The sequence below is a fragment of the Arabidopsis thaliana genome (assembly GCF_000001735.4).
Source record: "Arabidopsis thaliana chromosome 1 sequence".
NCBI lineage: Eukaryota > Viridiplantae > Streptophyta > Magnoliopsida > Brassicales > Brassicaceae > Arabidopsis > Arabidopsis thaliana.
The window spans coordinates 27227774-27245078 of record NC_003070.9 but is presented as its reverse complement, the minus strand read 5'-3'; the positions used below and the strand labels follow the sequence as shown (position 1 = coordinate 27245078).

The window sequence follows — 17305 nt, the reverse complement described above, 5'->3', positions numbered from 1 at the left end:
TTCGGTTTAAGACAAAACGGAAGTTGAACCAGTTATTAATTTTGGTTAGCTTCGATTAAAATTTGGGTAACCGAGTTTGGGGGTAGAATAGACATTTTGCAAATTAGGGTTTTGCTTGATATATAAAATCCTTCACCCTTATAAGCCTTTCGTCGCCTCTTCGTGTGATTTACTGAGTGAAAAAAGCTTATCGCGGCGATTAGTTCCCGGCGAAGAAGAAGAAGAGAGATAAGAAAATGGCGACTAATGGATCTGCTAGCTCAGCGCAGCTCTCTCAGAAGGAAGCTGATGTCAGGATGATGTGTGCCGCTGAGGTTCATCTTGGAACCAAGAATTGCAATTACCAGATGGAGCGTTACGTCTTCAAGAGACGCAACGATGGTAATTTCTCGTATATTTTTTGATAAACTATCTGTATGTATGTATGTTGATGGTTATAGTGTTGAGATTCTGTGTTGATATTTCGGATTTGTATAAATGTTGATGATCTGTTTATTTGGTTTATGCTGCTTTGTTTTAGATGGTTTTTGGATTTATAGGTTGTTTTATTGTATCGAGAGTAGATTTTACTCACGACGGATCTAAATATGTCGCTGACTGAGAAAAGATAAAATGTTGCAACTAGCCGTTTTTGTCAGCACGCTCACTTCTCTGCGTTCGTATCTAAGAAAAGGCTTTTGTTTCTGTGTCTTCTCTAGTGTTCTTGTTTACAGAAATGTATGAACAAATGATCAAAGGCTCAAGTTTCATTTCTATCTCTCTCTGTGTGTTTGTAAAAAAAAAAAAATTGAGATTTTAGTTTTGACTGATGTTTGAGATTGTATTTGTGCTAGTGTGTGTTATTGTTGCTCTTTTATTGTAATTTACAATTGTAAGTGGTGAGTATGGAACTTAGTTTTTGAAGTTTTCGTCATTCTCAGGTATTTACATCTTCAACCTTGGCAAAACATGGGAAAAGCTCCAGATGGCTGCTAGAGTTATTGTTGCCATTGAGAACCCACAGGACATCATCGTCCAGTCAGCTAGGCCCTATGGACAGAGAGCTGTGTTGAAGTTTGCTCAGTACACTGGAGCCAATGCCATTGCTGGAAGACACACTCCTGGTACCTTCACCAATCAGATGCAGACATCCTTCAGTGAACCAAGGCTGTTGATTCTTACTGACCCAAGAACTGACCACCAGGTAAACTCTTCATATGATTCATATACTAGTGATTGATTAATGATTTTTGTTATTGATAAATGTCTTGTGTGTGTTGCAGCCTATCAAGGAAGGTGCTTTGGGAAACATTCCAATCATTGCTTTCTGTGACACAGACTCTCCAATGAGATTTGTTGACATTGGTATCCCAGCCAACAACAAGGGAAAGCACAGCATTGGGTGCCTTTTCTGGCTTCTGGCTCGCATGGTCCTTCAGATGCGTGGAACCATTGCTGCTGGACAGAAGTGGGATGTCATGGTAAGAATATCATTCTTGGAGCTCTTAGATTAGAAAGGCATCTGTTCATTAAAAACTTTCCCTGTTTATTGACTGAATTTTTCATATGGTATGGTGTTGTGCAGGTTGACCTGTTCTTTTACAGGGAACCTGAGGAGACTAAGCCAGAGGATGAAGATGAAGCTGGCCCTCAGGCAGAATATGGTGCACTTCCTGCTCCAGAATATGGAATGGTAGGTGGAGACCAATGGACCACCGCTCAGATCCCTGATGCTGCATGGCCAGGAGAAGGTCAGGCACCAATCTCTGCTGCACCTGCTGCTGCTTCTTGGAGTGATTCCGCTGGTGAGTTTTTGATAACCATTTGAACCCTATTCTAACAGATCTTGATTCTAATGTTATGTTTATTTTGCTGTTCTAGCTGCACCGGCAGATGGTGGATGGGAAGCTGCCGCGCCACCCTCAGGGGCACCAGCTGCTGGTTGGGAGTAAAGTTGATAGCCTTTACTCAATGGTTTAATGGTTATAGACATGCTTTTTTGTTACTTTTGGGATTGAAGAGTTATCGAACCGTAACTGTTTTTTCTTCTCACTTGTTTCTCTTAAGACCCTTAGATGTTTTGCACCTTTTTGTTTGAATCGAATCTATATTTTGCGTTTATCACAAATATGAATCGAGCTTTGTTCTTCCCAAACATTATTCTCTACATTCTTACAACTTAAAATATCGCAATCTTCAAAACAATAGTCGTAGTGGCCGTTTTTGTTTGACACTGGCTAAGGTTTGAAGAATAAATAGCAAACAGACAAGTCGAAGAAGAACTCATTTAAAACACTCATGTCATTTGTACAATAGAACCGTTCAGGACCATAGACCCATGTCATTGCCTCCATCAAAGAGACTACTCAGAGACGTTGAGGAATCACAGTTTCCCTCCGTAAAAGGCATCTGCGAGAAATATTCGGTCTGGTTCTCAAAAGCAAGAAGCTCTTCAGAAAGCAGAGAAGCATCAACGTTGTTGGCTTCTTCACTATCATTAGGTTCATGTTTCTTATTCGCATCGCCCATGATGATATCTTCGAGCCATTGTGTATCAATCAGAAGCGTGTCCGGATTATTCTCCTCCCACAAGAAATCAAGACAGCTACTACTAGGCGCTGAGCTTACCACCGCCACATCAAGATCAGCCTCATGATTCTCCTCTACCTGTTGCACAGTCTTAGCCTTGGCTTTCCTCTTTCCAGAGGATTCGTTAGGGAAATTGAGCTTAGCTTTGGCTCCACGGATTCTCTTAGCTTCAAGATCATAAGCTCTTGCAGCTTCTTCAGCTGTGTTGAAAGTCCCGAGCCAAACTCGAACTCCTTTGATTGGATCACGTATCTCAGCCGCCCATCTTCCCCAAGGCCTTCTTCTGATTCCTTTGTACCGACTGCTCTGTTTCTTCTTCCCATCTGATGCTGAGCCTAGCCATGGATAAAGTTCAAAGCTTTGAGACATAGAACCAAACGATGAACATACAAAACATCAGAAAACAGAATCGTAACTCACCTGAAGCATGATGTTTGTGAGTAGAGGAGAAGACAAATGGCTCATCGGACTCTAATTCATCGAAATTTCCATCGAAATCGTAGATTGAGCAGTCAAAGACGCCATTACTTCTCCAGGAAGACTTTCCAGATGATCTCGCAATCTTCTCCGGCGCTATGTAATCGGAAATTACAGCTCCTCCGCACATTTTCTCAGAACTAAAGGGTTCAAAGTATAAGTTTTAAAAGTTTTGGGCTAAAAAGTAAAATTTCTCAATTTTAAAGGTGTCTCTGTGTTTTTGTTCTTTCATTTTTGCCTGAGCACACTCTTATACGCAGAGCGACAAGGCGTGTTCTTCGGAACGACAATTGGGCCAAGTGGGCTTTGTTAATTTTACCATTTTATCCTCATCATAGGTTAATCCCTTTTTAAATGATTTCGCCACTGTCTGTAATGATCTGCATTTAGCTGAGTTTATGAACTTAATATATTCGATCTTATCGCTTTACTTGGGGGTTAATCCATTCTTATCTTTAATCATATCTTACATTAAGTGAATCGTATATTTGAGTTTTAATGACCATGATTCTTATATCTACCCAGTTTACTGCGTCATACTAGTCGTTTTGGATTTTTGGCATAAGATAAATAAAAATAAAAACCTATACCTATAGTAATGGTTGGCTTATTCACCTTTCAAGAGTCAATAAATCGACATGGGTTTTAACTTTTAACCAATGTGTTTAGTCGTCACGGTGATTAGTTAAAACCTTTATGGAACAACTTTAATGAAAAAACTATACCAACAGCTGGTTTTGCTACAACTTGATATATACACTAGATTTTAACCCGCGGTATATCGCGGGAATAATTTATTTTTTAAAGTTAGTATATATAAAAGTTTATAAATTGTATTTATCTATAAAATAATTTTATTTTATAGTTTACAAATGTTATTAAGTAACGTCCTTCCAAACCCGTCCTGTAAAAATAAACCCATTTATTTTATTAATGTTGATCTTATTTATGATATGTTTATGAATCATTGTCTAAATATTTTGTAATTTTGTAGTAATTAAATGCTATCAGATTATATCTCTGCGCTTTGATGATTATAATCGAATTGTTATAGTCATGGAGAAAAGCAATATCAAAAATGATAATTTTGTAGTAATTAAATGATATTAAATATTTTAGAAGTATTATTTTAGTAAATAATCGTGTAGTTAATGTGGAGAGATTTTGGGAAGATTGTTAAATGTCAAATATTTAATTCGAAGATTTTCTTTTTAATTATCAAAAACAAACATTAAAATCCAGTGACAACCATTGTAAATAAATCTCAACTACAGGATTTATTTAACAAAATGGCTGCAAAAATGTATATATAGATTTAACAAAAATTAATTAATTTGTAATAGTAGTTGTTATCCTACCTTTAGGGGTATAGCTTTTAATTTGAAACCATAAGCAGTCTCTAATACTGACTAATGAACCCGTGGTTTTCTCCACTAACCATTTTTCAAATCTAAACTAATCTATCAACCTTACTTTGAACCTTTGTGGAGTGGTTAATTAATTAAAGACTAATTGATATATTAAATGGAAAAGAATAAAATAATTTTAAAGGAATTAAATATTCGCAATGGCCACGAGGAACCTTTCATGTGGCAACTATACTTTGTAATTTCAACTATACTAAGGCCAGTGTTTTCTTTGACAATAACATTAACATCCATATGCTCATATGCATATATATATATTTGATTTGATCATATATTATTCGTATATGAGACCCACATATATTAGCATCATCATTAGTTTTTTTTTATATTTTATATATAACAAAAATGTAAAATAGAGAGGAGTAAGCATCTTGTTTGTCCAAAAAGAAAAGAAAGGAGTAAGTATATCTCGTAAATCTTTGAAATAATGTCACGAAACTTAGATTAAAAAAAGTTAATGTTGATTGTTTATGGAATCATTCCAAATATCATGTTAACTTATTGAGACGCGCATTTAATACCACAATTAGCATATATTATGATGAGACAATAATTCCTTATATGGTTCAAAACTATGAATATAAATATAATTCGGAATATTTCTCCCAAAGAACCCTTGTAATCTCTCACAAAAATCTCTTGTTCTTCTTGTCTTCAATATGGAGGATGGGGAAGCTTCAACAATCACTTTCTTACCAACCACGGAACCAAAACCCCTACAAAACCCTAACTTGCTGGCCAAACCAAAAAAAGAGACTAAACAAAAAAAACCTAAAACCACCAAAGGTCGACAGAAGATAGAGATCAAGGAGATCATGCTGGAGACCCGAAGGCAAGTGACGTTTTCCAAACGACGATCCGGGCTTTTCAAAAAAGCGGCAGAATTAAGCGTTCTCTGCGGCGCACAGATTGGTATCATAACGTTTTCACGTTGCGATAGGATCTACTCGTTTGGTAACGTGAACTCACTCATCGATAAATACTTGCGTAAGGCTCCGGTGATGCTGAGGTCACATCCCGGTGGTAACGTGGCAAACGGAGAGGAAGATAACGACGGTTTGATGTGGTGGGAGAGAGCGGTGGAGAGTGTGCCGGAGGAGCATATGGAAGAGTACAAGAATGCCTTGAGTGTGTTAAGGGAGAATTTGTTGACGAGGATCTACCAGATGAGTGGTGATCGGACGGTTGAGAATCTTCCGGCATTTCCAAATGAGATGGCTATGGCTGACTGGAAATTAACGAATGAAAATCTGATGGCTAGGAACGATCGAGGTTATGGAGGTAACAATGGTGATTTGGAGTTTGCGTTTATGCCTCAAAACGGTAGACAGTGAGGTGTTTTTTCTTTAATTTATTATTACAGTTTGGTGTTATTACATATAGATTATAGGTTGATCTAAACTATTTTTTTAATTCGTTTACCTAAATTAACTAATGCTTTCAAGTTTAAGATTGAAAAAAAAAAATTGTATTCCGAAATTGAAATTCATATTTCCCTTTTCTTAACTGTGGAGTTAGCTTATTAATAATACTGGTTTTATTTTATGAGCTTGTGTTTTTGTCTTTCTTGTTTATTTTCTTGAAACTGTTAGGATATTTTCTCCAACAGTTTCTTTTTATATAAAAATGATGTAATATTTTCCCCAACCATTGGCTACACTTGAGGAGGTTAGCTTGTCTACGAATTGTCAATGGTCGTAATAATGAGGGCTTGAGGATCGGAATCTGGTCATGGTGATGTTGATCCTTTAGAGGTTCTTATTAGAACTATATTCCACACACAATTCGAAATCAAATCATGTCACAAAAATTGGAACCACGAGGACTGAGGATTAGGTATGTTGTACATGTTTATAGTCTCTAGGCAAAAGAGTAATAAATGGCTACTTCAATAGATAAGATTGTTTAAAGTTAACGGTGTTGATACCAGGATCGGAAACTGGTTACCGGAGAACTGGGCCAACTGGCGGAAACTGATCTAAATCGGAAGACGAAGCAGAAAAACTACCTCAATATTTAAGATAAAAACATGAACTTTGAAGATCTTAAAAGGCTCAAAATTGGAAGTTTTCACTTCTGAAGCAAAAGTAGTATAAATAGTTAGTTATTAATTAGGAGTTGAAATTAGAGATAGAGTTGAATAAGCTCATCGCTAACTACAGAGGGAGAGAGAACACCAAGGTCAGTGAAGAGGAGTGTTAGGTACTGAGGCGGAGTATAGTCTCGAGCTGACCTCTCTACTTCCACCTTTGTCGGAATCTTTACACCAAATTCGATTGGTCTCAACGCCGGTGCCATGTCCTTTTGGTCTAATGGGTAAAGCCTAGCGAACTGCAAATACACAACTTTGTATCATTAACCACTCTCTTACTATGGGATCTTATAAAACCGTTTCAATTACCTTGTAACTCTCAGCAGCAACATAGACCGGTTTGTTCATGCTGTGTGCCACAAGTGCGATTTGGTATGTTCCCATCATGTTGATAATACCGCCACTTTCTACAACTCCATCCGCCCCGACAAACACCATGTCTACCTCGTCCATACTATACGCCACAGCTGAATCAAGCAGTAGTTTCACTGGGATATCGAGCTTCGATAGCTCACTCGATAACAGAACTCCTGTTCCATCCGGCCTCCCCTCTATCATTTTTTCACCAAAAAAAGTTAGCGAGAGGCTACTAATACAACAAAATCATAAAGAGACAGGGTTTATAAGGTCAAGACTATGCAACAAAAATGTCTCAGAGAAACCAAGAAACATTAAGCGGATACAACTCAAGTTCCAATCTAAGCTTGTTGTTTAAGCGAACCTGTGCAGAGAACTCGAAAGAGCTTGTTGTTTTGTGCAGCAGTCTTAAGTATTTCCAGAACAACTCTAGAGAGTCCATGAACCAATATGGTACAACCATCGAATATAAAATCTTGACTAAGCATTGCGATAATCCTACGAGCCTGCGCAATAACCAAACCTTTATAAACCCTCTTCTATCAAATACTAATTGATCTACTTCATTGATATATGTACAAAAACTACTAAATATGAGCCAGAAGCCATAAAAGGAAGTACCTTGCAAGATATTTCCCCAAATTTCTCAGCACGTTCAAGAAGACGAGACTTAGCTGAATTGAAATCTTCATATTCCAAAGCAGACGTTCTCGTAACGTATCTGATAAACAAATCGCATCCAGCTGTCAAAGAGATCGACGTTTTGTCCCACGACTGCCAAAATTTGAACATTTCTTAAATCAACAAAGCCCACAAAATCGAAGAATGAACAGAAAGTGAAAAATGAATTCTCACCTTGAGTGTATCAGAAGCCTTTTTGAGCTCAATTTCAAGCTCCATCATGGTGCTCGCTTCGCTCGCACGAATAACAGCAGCCAAAGCTCGTATAGCCGCGACGGCTTCAGCCAGATCCGGTTGTTTTCTCCAGTTATTGAACTCTTCAATTACATTAAACGACTTCTCGTTCCCGAGATCAGTTACGGATAAGTCATGCTGGGCATCGCCTGAGACGCCGCCAACGGCGGCTTGAGCTTGGGCTAGCCAGTCGCTTGTAATGACACCGTGATGCGCCGCGCGAGTTTGGTAATAAGCGGAGATGGAATCAGGGTTTTGAAAAGGACCTCGTGTTGTATCCGCCATTGGAGGTGAATTCGAGCTTCGTCGCTCGTCGAGAATAAACGACGGTGATCTTCTCCACATTGATTTTTTTTTTTCTTGAGAAAATTCTTCAAAATGGAAAAATTGAAGATAATATACTGTCGCTTTCTCCAGAAATATCATATGAAAAATAAATATAAGGCCCATTAATAATATAAGGCCCATTTATAAGCCCAATAAATTTACTAATTTTCATATCTTCATATGACATGCCATGGAATGGAAGTACAAAATATTCTAAAATTAAATTAGCTGATCACAATTGCCTGATCAAATTCAAAACACAAGTTTTCTTTTTTTTAATAACTCAAACTGATCACACTTTTCTTCAAAAGGGTCTTTAAGTTCATCTTCATGGTCAGGTCCTTTTAGTTGCGGAACTCGTCCATGAAGCTCTTGTGGAACTCTGTCAGACGATTCACTATCGCTGGAATCTTGTCTTCTTGTGGAAGTATTGTGCATCTAAAGTGCCATGTTCCAGGAACCTAAACCACAATGAATCCAAAACCCATTATTCAAGTTCGATCCTTTTGTAAGACATTTAAAGTTATGAAGATTTGGTTATATTTTACCTGTCCAAAGCCAGAACCAGGGACTACAACTACACCAGTAGCATTGAGAAGGCGTTTGCAGTAGAACGCATCTGGTGCAGTTTTTTCAGCCTCAGCAGCTTCGATAGCCTTTTGAGGAAGGTTAATTCGCGGGAAGAGATACATTGCTCCTTCGGCTCTGTTACATGTAACACCTTCTAAACTGTTGAGAGCGTCTTCCAAAGTCTGCAAGTTCATTTTCAAGCTTGTGACATTATATACAAAGAGACTGAAAAATGTCGTTAGAGGGTATTGTAATCTTCGACTAACCTTTGCACGTTTAGCCATGGATGAGAGAATTCCATCTCTTTCTGCCATGTATGAGTCATATGAGTCATCACCAGGCTGATCAAATACAATATTAGACTTTTTAGTCATAATCTGTTGCAAGAACTTAGCGAAAACCGATTAGAGAGAACTAGGGTGTTACCTTGGGTGGGCTCATGACAAGGCTAGCAAGAATTTGACCAGAGATGTTAGAACAAAGATTCACAGAAGCCATTTTGTATATCTGTTCTCTTACATCAGAAGTGAATCCAGTAACCTCCATGTAACCTCCTCTTTTTCCACATTCTCCATAATATCCTATCAACAGAAGAATATTAAAAACAAAAACCCCATTTTTTAGATGACAAGCATTGGACAGTAAAAGTTGTTCTTTTACCTTTGGAGACTGATTGGAACGAGACTAACGAGATATCTTTTTCTCCATAGCCCAAAGACCGAGCCACTTTCTTGAAAGAATGGAACTTTTTGTCAGGGACGTAAACATTTTCTTGGTAGACTTCATCAGCTAAAAGAACCAAACCCTCTTGCTTGCAGAAATTAACAATGTCACGCTGGTTTTCTTCCGCAAGAACCTAACCAGAATAAGAACGCAAGATTAGAAGAATGTTACATTTTGTTAGGCTAGTCTTGAAAATCTGTTTGTACCTGCCCAGTTGGGTTACCGGGGTTTATGACAACCAAGGCCCTTACAGAGATGCCCTTGGACCTAGCTTCCTCTAGTTGCTTCTTAAGGTCAGATATTTCCAGTCCCCATCCTGTTGCTTCATCAAGATAGTACGGAACCTAAGAAGTACAAATTTCAAAAACTTGTACCAAAAAACAACATTACTCCATGATGATTATATGAACATACCAAAGATCCACCATGAAGGGCAATTGAAGCCGAGTACAATGGATACTGAGGAATCGGGGAAAGAATACCATCTTTCTCTGAGCTCAAGAGAAGTTGCATCATCATGTGAACCTATAGAGTAAAAAACACCAAAAACACTTAGCATGAATCCTTTAAAAGAACTTACTCTAACTCTATGAGATAACGTTTTCGTTTTGATTGTTACCGCTGGACTTGCACCATCAGTCAAGAAAATATCATTTGGATCAGCAGGGAAACCATCACGTGCTTCGATTCCAGCTGCAATTACATCACGTAAACCCTTGATACCCTGAGGCAGAACAAAAAATGAAACATTCAGCAACATAAGAACCATCTCAAGAAAGGGTTTAGGACTTTTAACTAGACTCTAATAACAAACCTGGCTATGACTGTAAGCCCCAGTTGCTCTTCCGGGAATATGGTCCAAAATCCTCCATGCTCGGTCAATTGAATCGGTACTGATAGCAGAGTAGAAATCAAATGTTAAGCAATCTTAAACCGTGAGCATACATGTCCTAAAGCTGAAATATAGCAAGGAAAACCTCACCTGAACAAACCATGGGTTTCAGACTCATCCAAAAGACTTGCGTGGTCACACAATGCGAGAACCTGAGGCATATAGATGATAGACGTTATATCTCTGTGGCTGATATGACAACCAAACTAGTACCAAAAACATTCACTTACCTCACGGAAGAACTTTATAGGCAGCTGACCAAGAGATTGAGGATTCCCAATGTTGCAATAGATTATCTGCCAAAAGTAATGAAGAATTCTAAGTTCCTTGCACAAAGAGTTTGAGAACAGGTAACATCAACACTAAACTAATCATAAATCCGTCAAAACTGCCGATAAAGAAAGAGATTTTACCTCATCAAAGGGATAAGCATCCTTATTAGTCTTCAAGTCTTCTTGTAACTTCTGTAAGATGGAAGCAAAAAGCAAACAAAAATCAATTAGCATTAAAAACAATTTTACAGATTTTGTTCTTGGTTTTACAAGACAAAGCACATGCATCTCTGACCTGAGCAATGTTGACAATTTCTCCTCGAACAGCATACTCACATTTCAGAACCTGTTCCCCGGAAAAGAAAAAAAACTCTTAGTTAACAATAAAACCAACTTCTCTGTAATATAAAGTACAAAGAAGTTATGCAAAGCTTGTCGATTTCATCGTTGGGAATCACAACGAGAAGCAAAGGATAAACCTTTGGCGTTAAATCAGACAACCACAGTAAAAAATTGAAACTTTTTTACTAAATTAGAAACAAATCCAGATCAACCCTGAAACCCACAATTCAAAAACGCAATAAACCAGCTAGAGAATTAGAAACCGACCTTGGGATTGATGGAGTCAAGAGTAACGGGAAGAGAAGAAGTGGAATCAGAAGCAGACATCTCCGAAGTAGAAGAGAAGAAACGAGACAGAGCAGGAGGAGAAGAAGCAAGGGGACGAGGTTGAGGAGAGAGAAAGCTTGGACTTTTGTGGTGATGTTGACGACGAGAATGGTCGACGAGACCTTTAGCTTGGTTAATCAAGAATCTCCGCATCTGTGAATCAGCTTTATACTAGGAACGTGCTCTTTAAGCCCTAGGATTGAAAATTCTCTCACGAGGAAACAAGGGTCCCAATATCCAGTGCCTTGCACACCGAATTTTGCCTTGTCCTCCACGCTCAGAAATTGCTTTTTCGTTTTTTCTTTTCGAAAATCTAATTGATGAAGATATTTGTAGGGGTTTTTTTTAGGCGGCTAATTTTGTTGATTTATCTGTTAAACACACGACTAATCCCAAAAAAAGACATGTCTTTTATCAAAAAAAGATGTCTGAAGTCTATCTTCCGTTGACTTAATTATCCAAAAGGACCAAAATTGAATAATCCAATCACAGTCGTAATCTAATTTGGGGATAAATAGATACTTATAAAACCTACAGCTAATTTGAAAGTTATAAATTTTTAGAAATCTCTAAATTTAAATAAATCACAACAACATGTAGCAGCACATTGCTAACGATGAGGTTTTTTTTGGGCTACATAATTGGGCCCTAAAAAGGTCGGTAAAATCGTGATTTAAAGCCCATTATTTGTTTATATCCACGTCAACAAAACGATATCGTATTAGGTTGGACGAGAATAAAACCCTAGGAATTAGAAAATTTGTACAACGTCAAAACATCGAAGATTTTGATCCAACGTATACCAAGAGTTTCGGAGACGACGTCGTTTTGTCTCTGCGCCGCGTTCTTAGTCTGAGCTCACGCTTGTTCGTTTCTCCTCTAACGTCAACTGTGTTTTTGCATCCTCAAAGGTTTGTGATACACCTTATTGTTTCTGTTCTTTTGTACAAGCTTCACATGGATTAGTGTAAAGTCTTAGAATTGGGACTCGGAATTTATTGTTATGTTTTAGGTTATTCAACCCAGTTATGGTATCGTTTTGAAGTAGAGGTAGAAACCCTAATTTTTGGGGTCTGTAAATTTGGAGAAAAAATTGAACCTTTCCCTTTTTTGTTATATTGTGTAATTTGGGACTAATAGTTCTTCGAAGCTGAGTTTTTTTGTGTGTAAATTTTGTAGGGTTTAACATAGTTGGGGCTAGGAATTTTCATGGTTTCTGTTGGTTCTAAATCATTGCCATCTAGGAGGCACAGGACCATTGAGGAAGATAGCTTGATGGGTGAACGAGGAAAGTCTAGTAACAATCACAGTGAAAGGAATAAGGGAATGCGTAGGAAGGACCATAAGGGTAACCGTGGATTTGATGTAGATAGCAGCAAGAAGAACCAATCCGGTGGTGCCCCCAATGTAAAGCCAGCATCAAAGAAACACTCCGAATTCGAACATCAGAATCAATTTGTCAGGTAAAGGAGATTTTTAACCAAGGGCCTTTGCTCTAATTTATAGTCGAAATTTTGTTGTTGTGAGAAGTGGTAGTGATTTGGGTGTATCTTTTTCAGGAAAGAGATTGATCCAGAGACTTCAAAGTATTTCTCTGAGATTGCCAATCTCTTTGATAGTAATGAAGTTGAATTAGAGGAACGTTCAGTAATATGTGGAAATGCCCTTGAAGAAACAAGAGGGAGGGAGTATGAAATTGCTACAGACTATATCATAAGTCATGTCTTGCAAACTCTACTTGAGGGATGTGAACTTGACCAACTCTGCAGTTTCATACGAAATTCTGCTAGTGTGTTCCCAGCCATTGCAATGGATAGATCTGGTTCTCATGTCGCAGAGTCTGCTCTCAAATCCTTGGCCACACATCTAGAAAATCCAGACGCCTATTCTGTTATTGAGGAGGCTTTGCATTCTATATGCAAGGTACTTTATACAATTTTTACTGGCTTTGACAATCATATTAAGGTATCCAGATTATTGCTTCTAGTCTAGTAATTGACCTCAATTTTGATGGTGAAATATTTCCCCTGGTCAGGTGATTGTGGATAATCCTCTTGATATGATGTGCAACTGCTATGGTTCGCATGTACTACGAAGGCTTCTTTGTCTTTGCAAAGGAGTCTCTTTAGATTCCCCTGAGCTTTATGGCGCAAAATCATCAAAAGCTCTGGCCAAACGTTTGAATCTGAAGATGTCTCAGCTAGATGACAATAATTTAGAAATCCCTCATCAAGGGTTTCCAGGTATGCTCACGTACCTTTTATCTGGGCTATTAAGTTGTAGCAGAGAGGACATGAAGTATCTTCAAGTCGATCAGTATAGCAGTTTGGTCTTACAGGTAGGTTTTATGTCCCTGTCTAATCGTTTATGTCATTTTCAAGCAATTTCTTTAGTATTGACTGTTATTTAGTCTCTCTCCCTGATTCACGGTGATTCTAACTAATCTTCTCTTGACAGACGGCTCTCAGACTAATGCTGAAACAAGATGAGCAGTTGCTTGAAATCATTCCGCTTATTCTGCGCTGCAACTCTACTAATAAAAAAGTAGAAGGGTTTCATATAGAGACTAATGTTGCCAAAGAAATTTTAGAGTCGATGAAGGATAATTCATTCAGTCATCTGGTGGAGGTAACTGAGTCTAACCTCTGGCTGCTCTGACTGAGTTGTTTATACCAAGATTCTGTACCTTGCATAAAACAATTGATGATGGACGTATTGCCTGCTTTAGACCATGCAAAATATTATCTATAAGGATTGCTAGTTCTCTGTTTGATTCCATGCTGTAATTGGAGTGTTAATTTTCTTAGTCATCTCTTTAAATGCGTTTGCATGCCATTTTCAGGTTATTTTGGAAGTGGCCCCTGAAAGTTTGTATAACGAAATGTTCAACAAAGTTTTCAAGAATTCTTTATTTGAGCTTTCAGTTGATCGGTGTGCAAATTTTGTTATTCAAGCATTAATCTCCCATGCAAGAGACCAAGAGCAGGTATCTTTATCATACACTTCATCTTTTTCTGTGACATCAAAATTTCATTCCAGGTCTTCTTAACTTCGAATTTATTTGTGCTATTTCCGTGAAGCCAGTAAACTTACGTTCAATTGATTTTGTTTACAAGATGGGTATTATGTGGGAAGAATTAGCTCCAAGATTCAAGGATCTTCTTGAGCAAGGGAAGTCAGGTGTTGTGGCTTCTCTGATAGCAGTTAGCCAAAGGCTTCAAAGTCATGAAAATAAGGTTTCTATGTTTTCTAAATTTAGATGAAAATTTATTTCTTTTCTAGTTTCAAAATTGTGTTCTTATACAGCTGATTTTTACTGATTTGACAGTGTTGTGAGGCCCTTGTTGGTGCAGTATGCTCCACAAATGAATCCCGTATCTCCATTCTTCCACGGTTGCTGTTTCTTGATTACTACTTTGGTTGTCGAGATAAGTCTACATGGGAGTGGGCACCTGGTGCAAAGATGCATGTCATGGGTTGTTTGATACTTCAGGGGATTTTTAAGTTTTCTAGTGTATGTTTCCTTCTCTTCTTGTGTTGACAAAAATAGCTTCAGTGCTTTTAACTTCCAAATTTTTGGCTTTTCATGTGCATTCACAGTAACTCCCAACTTTTTCTCAATTTCACAGGATCATATACAGCCATACATAACAAGCTTAACTTCTATGAAAGCTGAGTATATCACTGAAACGGCAAAAGATTCCAGTGGAGCACGTGTCATCGAGGCCTTTCTTGCCTCAGATGCTGCTACAAAACAGAAACGTAGACTAATTATAAAGTATGCACTGCTTCTTGATTTTATATGGGGATATGTTTATCTCAAGACCGATAGATTCCACAGTAGCTTGTTTATATGATTTCCTTCATTCTGTTTTTTCTTCATTCAGTCTCTTAGGCTGCTTGTCAGTTTTTTTTTTCAAGCAATTCTTCATATTTTGATGATGTTTCTTTTCACCAATGATTTCGTCACAGATTACGTGGACATTTTGGCGAGCTCTCATTACACACGTCTGGTTCATTTACAGTTGAGAAGTGCTTCGATGCATGTAATTTGACACTAAGGGAAGCCATAGCATCTGAACTGTTGGATGTGAAAGTTGATCTCTCGAAAACAAAGCAAGGGCCTTATCTGCTTAGGAAACTTGATATCGATGGGTAAGATCTTATTCACAAACTTACCTTGCTTTGTTTGACGGAAGCTGTAACACATCAGAAAGACTGGTATCACTAACATATTCGTCCTGTGAGATGGAAAAAAAGAGTAAAATTTCTTAGAGAAAAAGTCTAGGAGATTAAGTGACCATAGTGCCACTGAAAGGTGGCATAACTGTAGCATTGATGGCATGCATGTATTCTCTTGCATCTTTTACCTCCTTATTCATGATTTGATATGATATGGAATCATTTATTTGTTGCAGTTATGCCAGCAGACCTGATCAGTGGAAATCAAGACAAGAAGCTAAGCAATCAACATATAACGAATTTTGCTCTGCATTTGGGTCCAACAAATCAAATTTTCCAAAGAACACCTTTGTCTCTGACGCATCTGAGGATGCAGCTCAGGAAATAGAAGTAAAGAATACAAGGAAAGAGATTGACCATCATCCTACTTCCGGGTTTAAGCGTCACCGAGAAAAACATGCAAAGGATAAGGATGAACCTTTTGCAGGTGAAAAAAGATCGAAACAGAAGAAGAATAAAACTAGTGAAGCAACAGATAAACCAAAACTAGCTGGCAGCAAAAGACCTTTCCTTTCTGGTGAGATGACTGGAAAGAATCGGCATTCAAATAAAATGAGAATTTGAAGGTTAGACTCCTTACTCTTGTCATATCTAGTCAAGCTGTATTTTCCTCATCTCTGTGACACAGTTCTTTTTTCCTCATCTCTGTGACACATTTACAAGAATGCTAATAAAAAGTCTTTTCATATAACACTACAAAAGAACTTATAGAGGTCTAAGCACACTCTAGGAACTGTTAACAGTAGCAAAGCTTACAGCATCCAGAAATAAGTGCAAAGACGCTATACTACCCAAAAAAAAAAACAGATCCAAGCGAAAAATATATGAAATCTATGGTTTTCTTGCTGTGATATGTTGTTTCCTACTTCCTCTTACATCTGTTAGGGGATCAATCCTGGTACAAAAATACACACTCTTGGTGTCAATCATACCCTTTGGAATACATAAAGATTGAAAGAAAATTGAGTGGTGTGGTTTGTCTTTACTTGTTCTGTATAGGGCTGGAGCCAGTCCTTGGGATTCTTCGGAAGCTATCTTTTTCACCTCTTAGAGACTCTCCTTTCATCTCCTGGCTTATCTTCAAATCTCTCACACCTTTACTAGAAGCTAAATCCATGGAAGCTGGCGCCATCTGACGACACTCTACATTATACTTGCTGCTAAACAAAGCTAGAAGTAACAGACAGAGAGCTGCTGAGATCGATGCCGATGTATGGAATCTCTTCATTGTGAAATTTCTTTTTGATCTGTTGTGGTCTTAGGTTGTTGTGTTCCTTGAGACTGCTATTGAGAAAACTTTAGGGTAGCGAGCTTATGTTTGAGTTAAAGAGCGAGAATCTTTGTTGCTTTGTAGATTATATTATCGATTCATGAAACTTTTTGGGATCTAATCACGTGATCTAGTTTGACTGCTGTGCCAATAATTTCCTTATTGTTTTCCCAATTGTGTTTCAGATGATGCAGATGTTTACTATTAATCTAATAGTTTCTAGATCATTCACTGGTCATTAGTCCTCACATAGGCGTACACTGATACACATTCATTCACACGTATTATTAGCCATGAAGATATATGTGATTAAGATGCGGATCATGTGATAGGCCACGTGGTTACTGAATACTGATGCTGTTTCTATTCTAATAGTGTTAAGTTAAGTCCAACTCCATGAAAAGAAACGTTGCAGATTAACACAGCTCATGGTCACGATGATAATCACCAACTCTTTTTTTCTTTTTAATTGCAATCTTTGAAGAGGAAAGAAAAACAGTAGAG

At 37.9% G+C, this 17305-nt stretch overlaps 6 protein-coding genes across 16 annotated transcripts; 3 read left to right on the top strand and 3 right to left on the bottom strand.

Moving 5' to 3' along the window:
• Positions 1-147: 147 nt before the first annotated feature.
• P40 (40s ribosomal protein SA) lies at positions 148-2234 on the top strand. Of its 2 annotated transcripts, none has more exons than NM_105896.4 (5): positions 148-381; positions 921-1183; positions 1263-1460; positions 1565-1784; positions 1861-2234. In NM_105896.4, exons 1-5 carry the CDS (start codon positions 237-239, stop codon positions 1929-1931), a joined length of 897 nt encoding a protein of 298 aa, NP_177381.1. In that variant the 5' UTR covers positions 148-236; the 3' UTR covers positions 1932-2234. The 2 variants fall into 2 exon arrangements, with proteins under 2 accessions (NP_177381.1, NP_001031267.1); NM_001036190.2 differs by having other exon boundaries at positions 1873-2134.
• Positions 2111-3383, bottom strand: ERF73 (Integrase-type DNA-binding superfamily protein). 3 transcript variants are annotated; one of them, NM_001084343.2, is made up of 2 exons: positions 2989-3383; positions 2111-2903 (listed from the first exon to the last, which is right to left on the bottom strand). In NM_001084343.2, the coding sequence occupies exons 1-2, from the start codon at positions 3173-3175 to the stop codon at positions 2302-2304; spliced, it is 789 nt and encodes a 262-aa protein (NP_001077812.1). In that variant the 5' UTR covers positions 3176-3383; the 3' UTR covers positions 2111-2301. The 3 variants fall into 3 exon arrangements, with proteins under 3 accessions (NP_001077812.1, NP_001117587.1, NP_177380.2); NM_001124115.1 differs by having other exon boundaries at positions 2252-2897; positions 2989-3272; NM_105895.2 differs by having other exon boundaries at positions 2252-3267.
• Positions 3384-5131: 1748 nt separating this feature from the next.
• On the top strand, positions 5132-5806 carry AT1G72350 (MADS-box transcription factor family protein; the record flags this gene model as incomplete). The annotated part of the gene is made up of 1 exon (NM_105894.1): positions 5132-5806. One exon carries the CDS (start codon positions 5132-5134, stop codon positions 5804-5806), a length of 675 nt encoding a protein of 224 aa, NP_177379.1.
• A 552-nt stretch (positions 5807-6358) lies between these two features.
• On the bottom strand, positions 6359-8282 carry AT1G72340 (NagB/RpiA/CoA transferase-like superfamily protein). Of its 3 annotated transcripts, none has more exons than NM_001334524.1 (5): positions 7777-8226; positions 7543-7695; positions 7286-7427; positions 6874-7115; positions 6359-6803 (listed from the first exon to the last, which is right to left on the bottom strand). In NM_001334524.1, the coding sequence occupies exons 1-5, from the start codon at positions 8179-8181 to the stop codon at positions 6597-6599; spliced, it is 1149 nt and encodes a 382-aa protein (NP_001319366.1). In that variant the 5' UTR covers positions 8182-8226; the 3' UTR covers positions 6359-6596. The 3 variants fall into 3 exon arrangements, with proteins under 3 accessions (NP_001319366.1, NP_565041.2, NP_001322990.1); NM_105893.4 differs by having other exon boundaries at positions 6467-6803; positions 7777-8282; NM_001334525.1 differs by having other exon boundaries at positions 6467-7115; positions 7777-8214.
• On the bottom strand, positions 8257-11661 carry ALAAT2 (alanine aminotransferase 2). Of its 3 annotated transcripts, none has more exons than NM_105892.5 (14): positions 11230-11661; positions 10916-10966; positions 10762-10812; positions 10579-10644; positions 10439-10500; positions 10271-10349; positions 10076-10180; positions 9871-9981; positions 9663-9800; positions 9394-9589; positions 9160-9314; positions 9000-9074; positions 8712-8915; positions 8257-8624 (listed from the first exon to the last, which is right to left on the bottom strand). In NM_105892.5, exons 1-14 carry the CDS (start codon positions 11440-11442, stop codon positions 8508-8510), a joined length of 1623 nt encoding a protein of 540 aa, NP_565040.2. In that variant the 5' UTR covers positions 11443-11661; the 3' UTR covers positions 8257-8507. The 3 variants fall into 3 exon arrangements, with proteins under 3 accessions (NP_565040.2, NP_001185380.1, NP_001077811.1); NM_001198451.1 differs by having other exon boundaries at positions 8290-8624; positions 10037-10180; positions 11230-11604; NM_001084342.1 differs by having other exon boundaries at positions 8291-8624; positions 9000-9040; positions 11230-11594.
• Positions 11662-11911: 250 nt separating this feature from the next.
• PUM23 (pumilio 23) lies at positions 11912-17020 on the top strand. Of its 4 annotated transcripts, none has more exons than NM_001334523.1 (12): positions 11912-12200; positions 12469-12752; positions 12849-13212; positions 13325-13627; positions 13747-13917; positions 14132-14275; positions 14406-14525; positions 14618-14803; positions 14919-15067; positions 15262-15444; positions 15708-16097; positions 16531-16974. In NM_001334523.1, the coding sequence occupies exons 2-11, from the start codon at positions 12499-12501 to the stop codon at positions 16093-16095; spliced, it is 2262 nt and encodes a 753-aa protein (NP_001321803.1). In that variant the 5' UTR covers positions 11912-12200; positions 12469-12498; the 3' UTR covers positions 16096-16097; positions 16531-16974. The 4 variants fall into 4 exon arrangements, with proteins under 4 accessions (NP_001321803.1, NP_849878.2, NP_177376.1 ...); NM_179547.5 differs by having other exon boundaries at positions 12062-12200; positions 12534-12752; positions 16531-17020; NM_202401.1 differs by having other exon boundaries at positions 12083-12200; positions 12543-12752; positions 16531-16919.
• Positions 17021-17305: the final 285 nt, after the last annotated feature.

What these genes read in the sequence shown, in the direction of transcription:
- P40 (NM_105896.4), top strand. Translation starts at nt 237, where the DNA reads ATGGCGACTAATGGATCTGCTAGCTCAGCGCAGCTCTCTCAGAAGGAA. An exon ending in ACCCAAGAACTGACCACCAG is followed by an intron (nt 1,184 to 1,262) that starts GTAAACTCTTCA and finishes TGTGTGTTGCAG; the next exon opens with CCTATCAAGGAAGGTGCTTT. An exon ending in TTCTTGGAGTGATTCCGCTG is followed by an intron (nt 1,785 to 1,860) that starts GTGAGTTTTTGA and finishes TTGCTGTTCTAG; the next exon opens with CTGCACCGGCAGATGGTGGA.
- ERF73 (NM_001084343.2), bottom strand. Translation starts at nt 3,175, where the DNA reads ATGTGCGGAGGAGCTGTAATTTCCGATTACATAGCGCCGGAGAAGATT. An exon ending in TCACAAACATCATGCTTCAG is followed by an intron (nt 2,904 to 2,988) that starts GTGAGTTACGAT and finishes ATCCATGGCTAG; the next exon opens with GCTCAGCATCAGATGGGAAG.
- AT1G72340 (NM_105893.4), bottom strand. Translation starts at nt 8,262, where the DNA reads ATGATATTTCTGGAGAAAGCGACAGTATATTATCTTCAATTTTTCCAT. An exon ending in CTTTCGAGTTCTCTGCACAG is followed by an intron (nt 7,116 to 7,285) that starts GTTCGCTTAAAC and finishes AAAAAATGATAG; the next exon opens with AGGGGAGGCCGGATGGAACA. An exon ending in TTGCTGCTGAGAGTTACAAG is followed by an intron (nt 6,804 to 6,873) that starts GTAATTGAAACG and finishes GTGTATTTGCAG; the next exon opens with TTCGCTAGGCTTTACCCATT.
- ALAAT2 (NM_001198451.1), bottom strand. Translation starts at nt 11,442, where the DNA reads ATGCGGAGATTCTTGATTAACCAAGCTAAAGGTCTCGTCGACCATTCT. An exon ending in ATGCTTATCCCTTTGATGAG is followed by an intron (nt 10,645 to 10,761) that starts GTAAAATCTCTT and finishes TACTTTTGGCAG; the next exon opens with ATAATCTATTGCAACATTGG. An exon ending in GAAACCCATGGTTTGTTCAG is followed by an intron (nt 10,350 to 10,438) that starts GTGAGGTTTTCC and finishes CTCTGCTATCAG; the next exon opens with TACCGATTCAATTGACCGAG.
- PUM23 (NM_001334523.1), top strand. Translation starts at nt 12,499, where the DNA reads ATGGTTTCTGTTGGTTCTAAATCATTGCCATCTAGGAGGCACAGGACC. An exon ending in CTTTGCATTCTATATGCAAG is followed by an intron (nt 13,213 to 13,324) that starts GTACTTTATACA and finishes TCCCCTGGTCAG; the next exon opens with GTGATTGTGGATAATCCTCT. An exon ending in AAACGTAGACTAATTATAAA is followed by an intron (nt 15,068 to 15,261) that starts GTATGCACTGCT and finishes ATTTCGTCACAG; the next exon opens with ATTACGTGGACATTTTGGCG.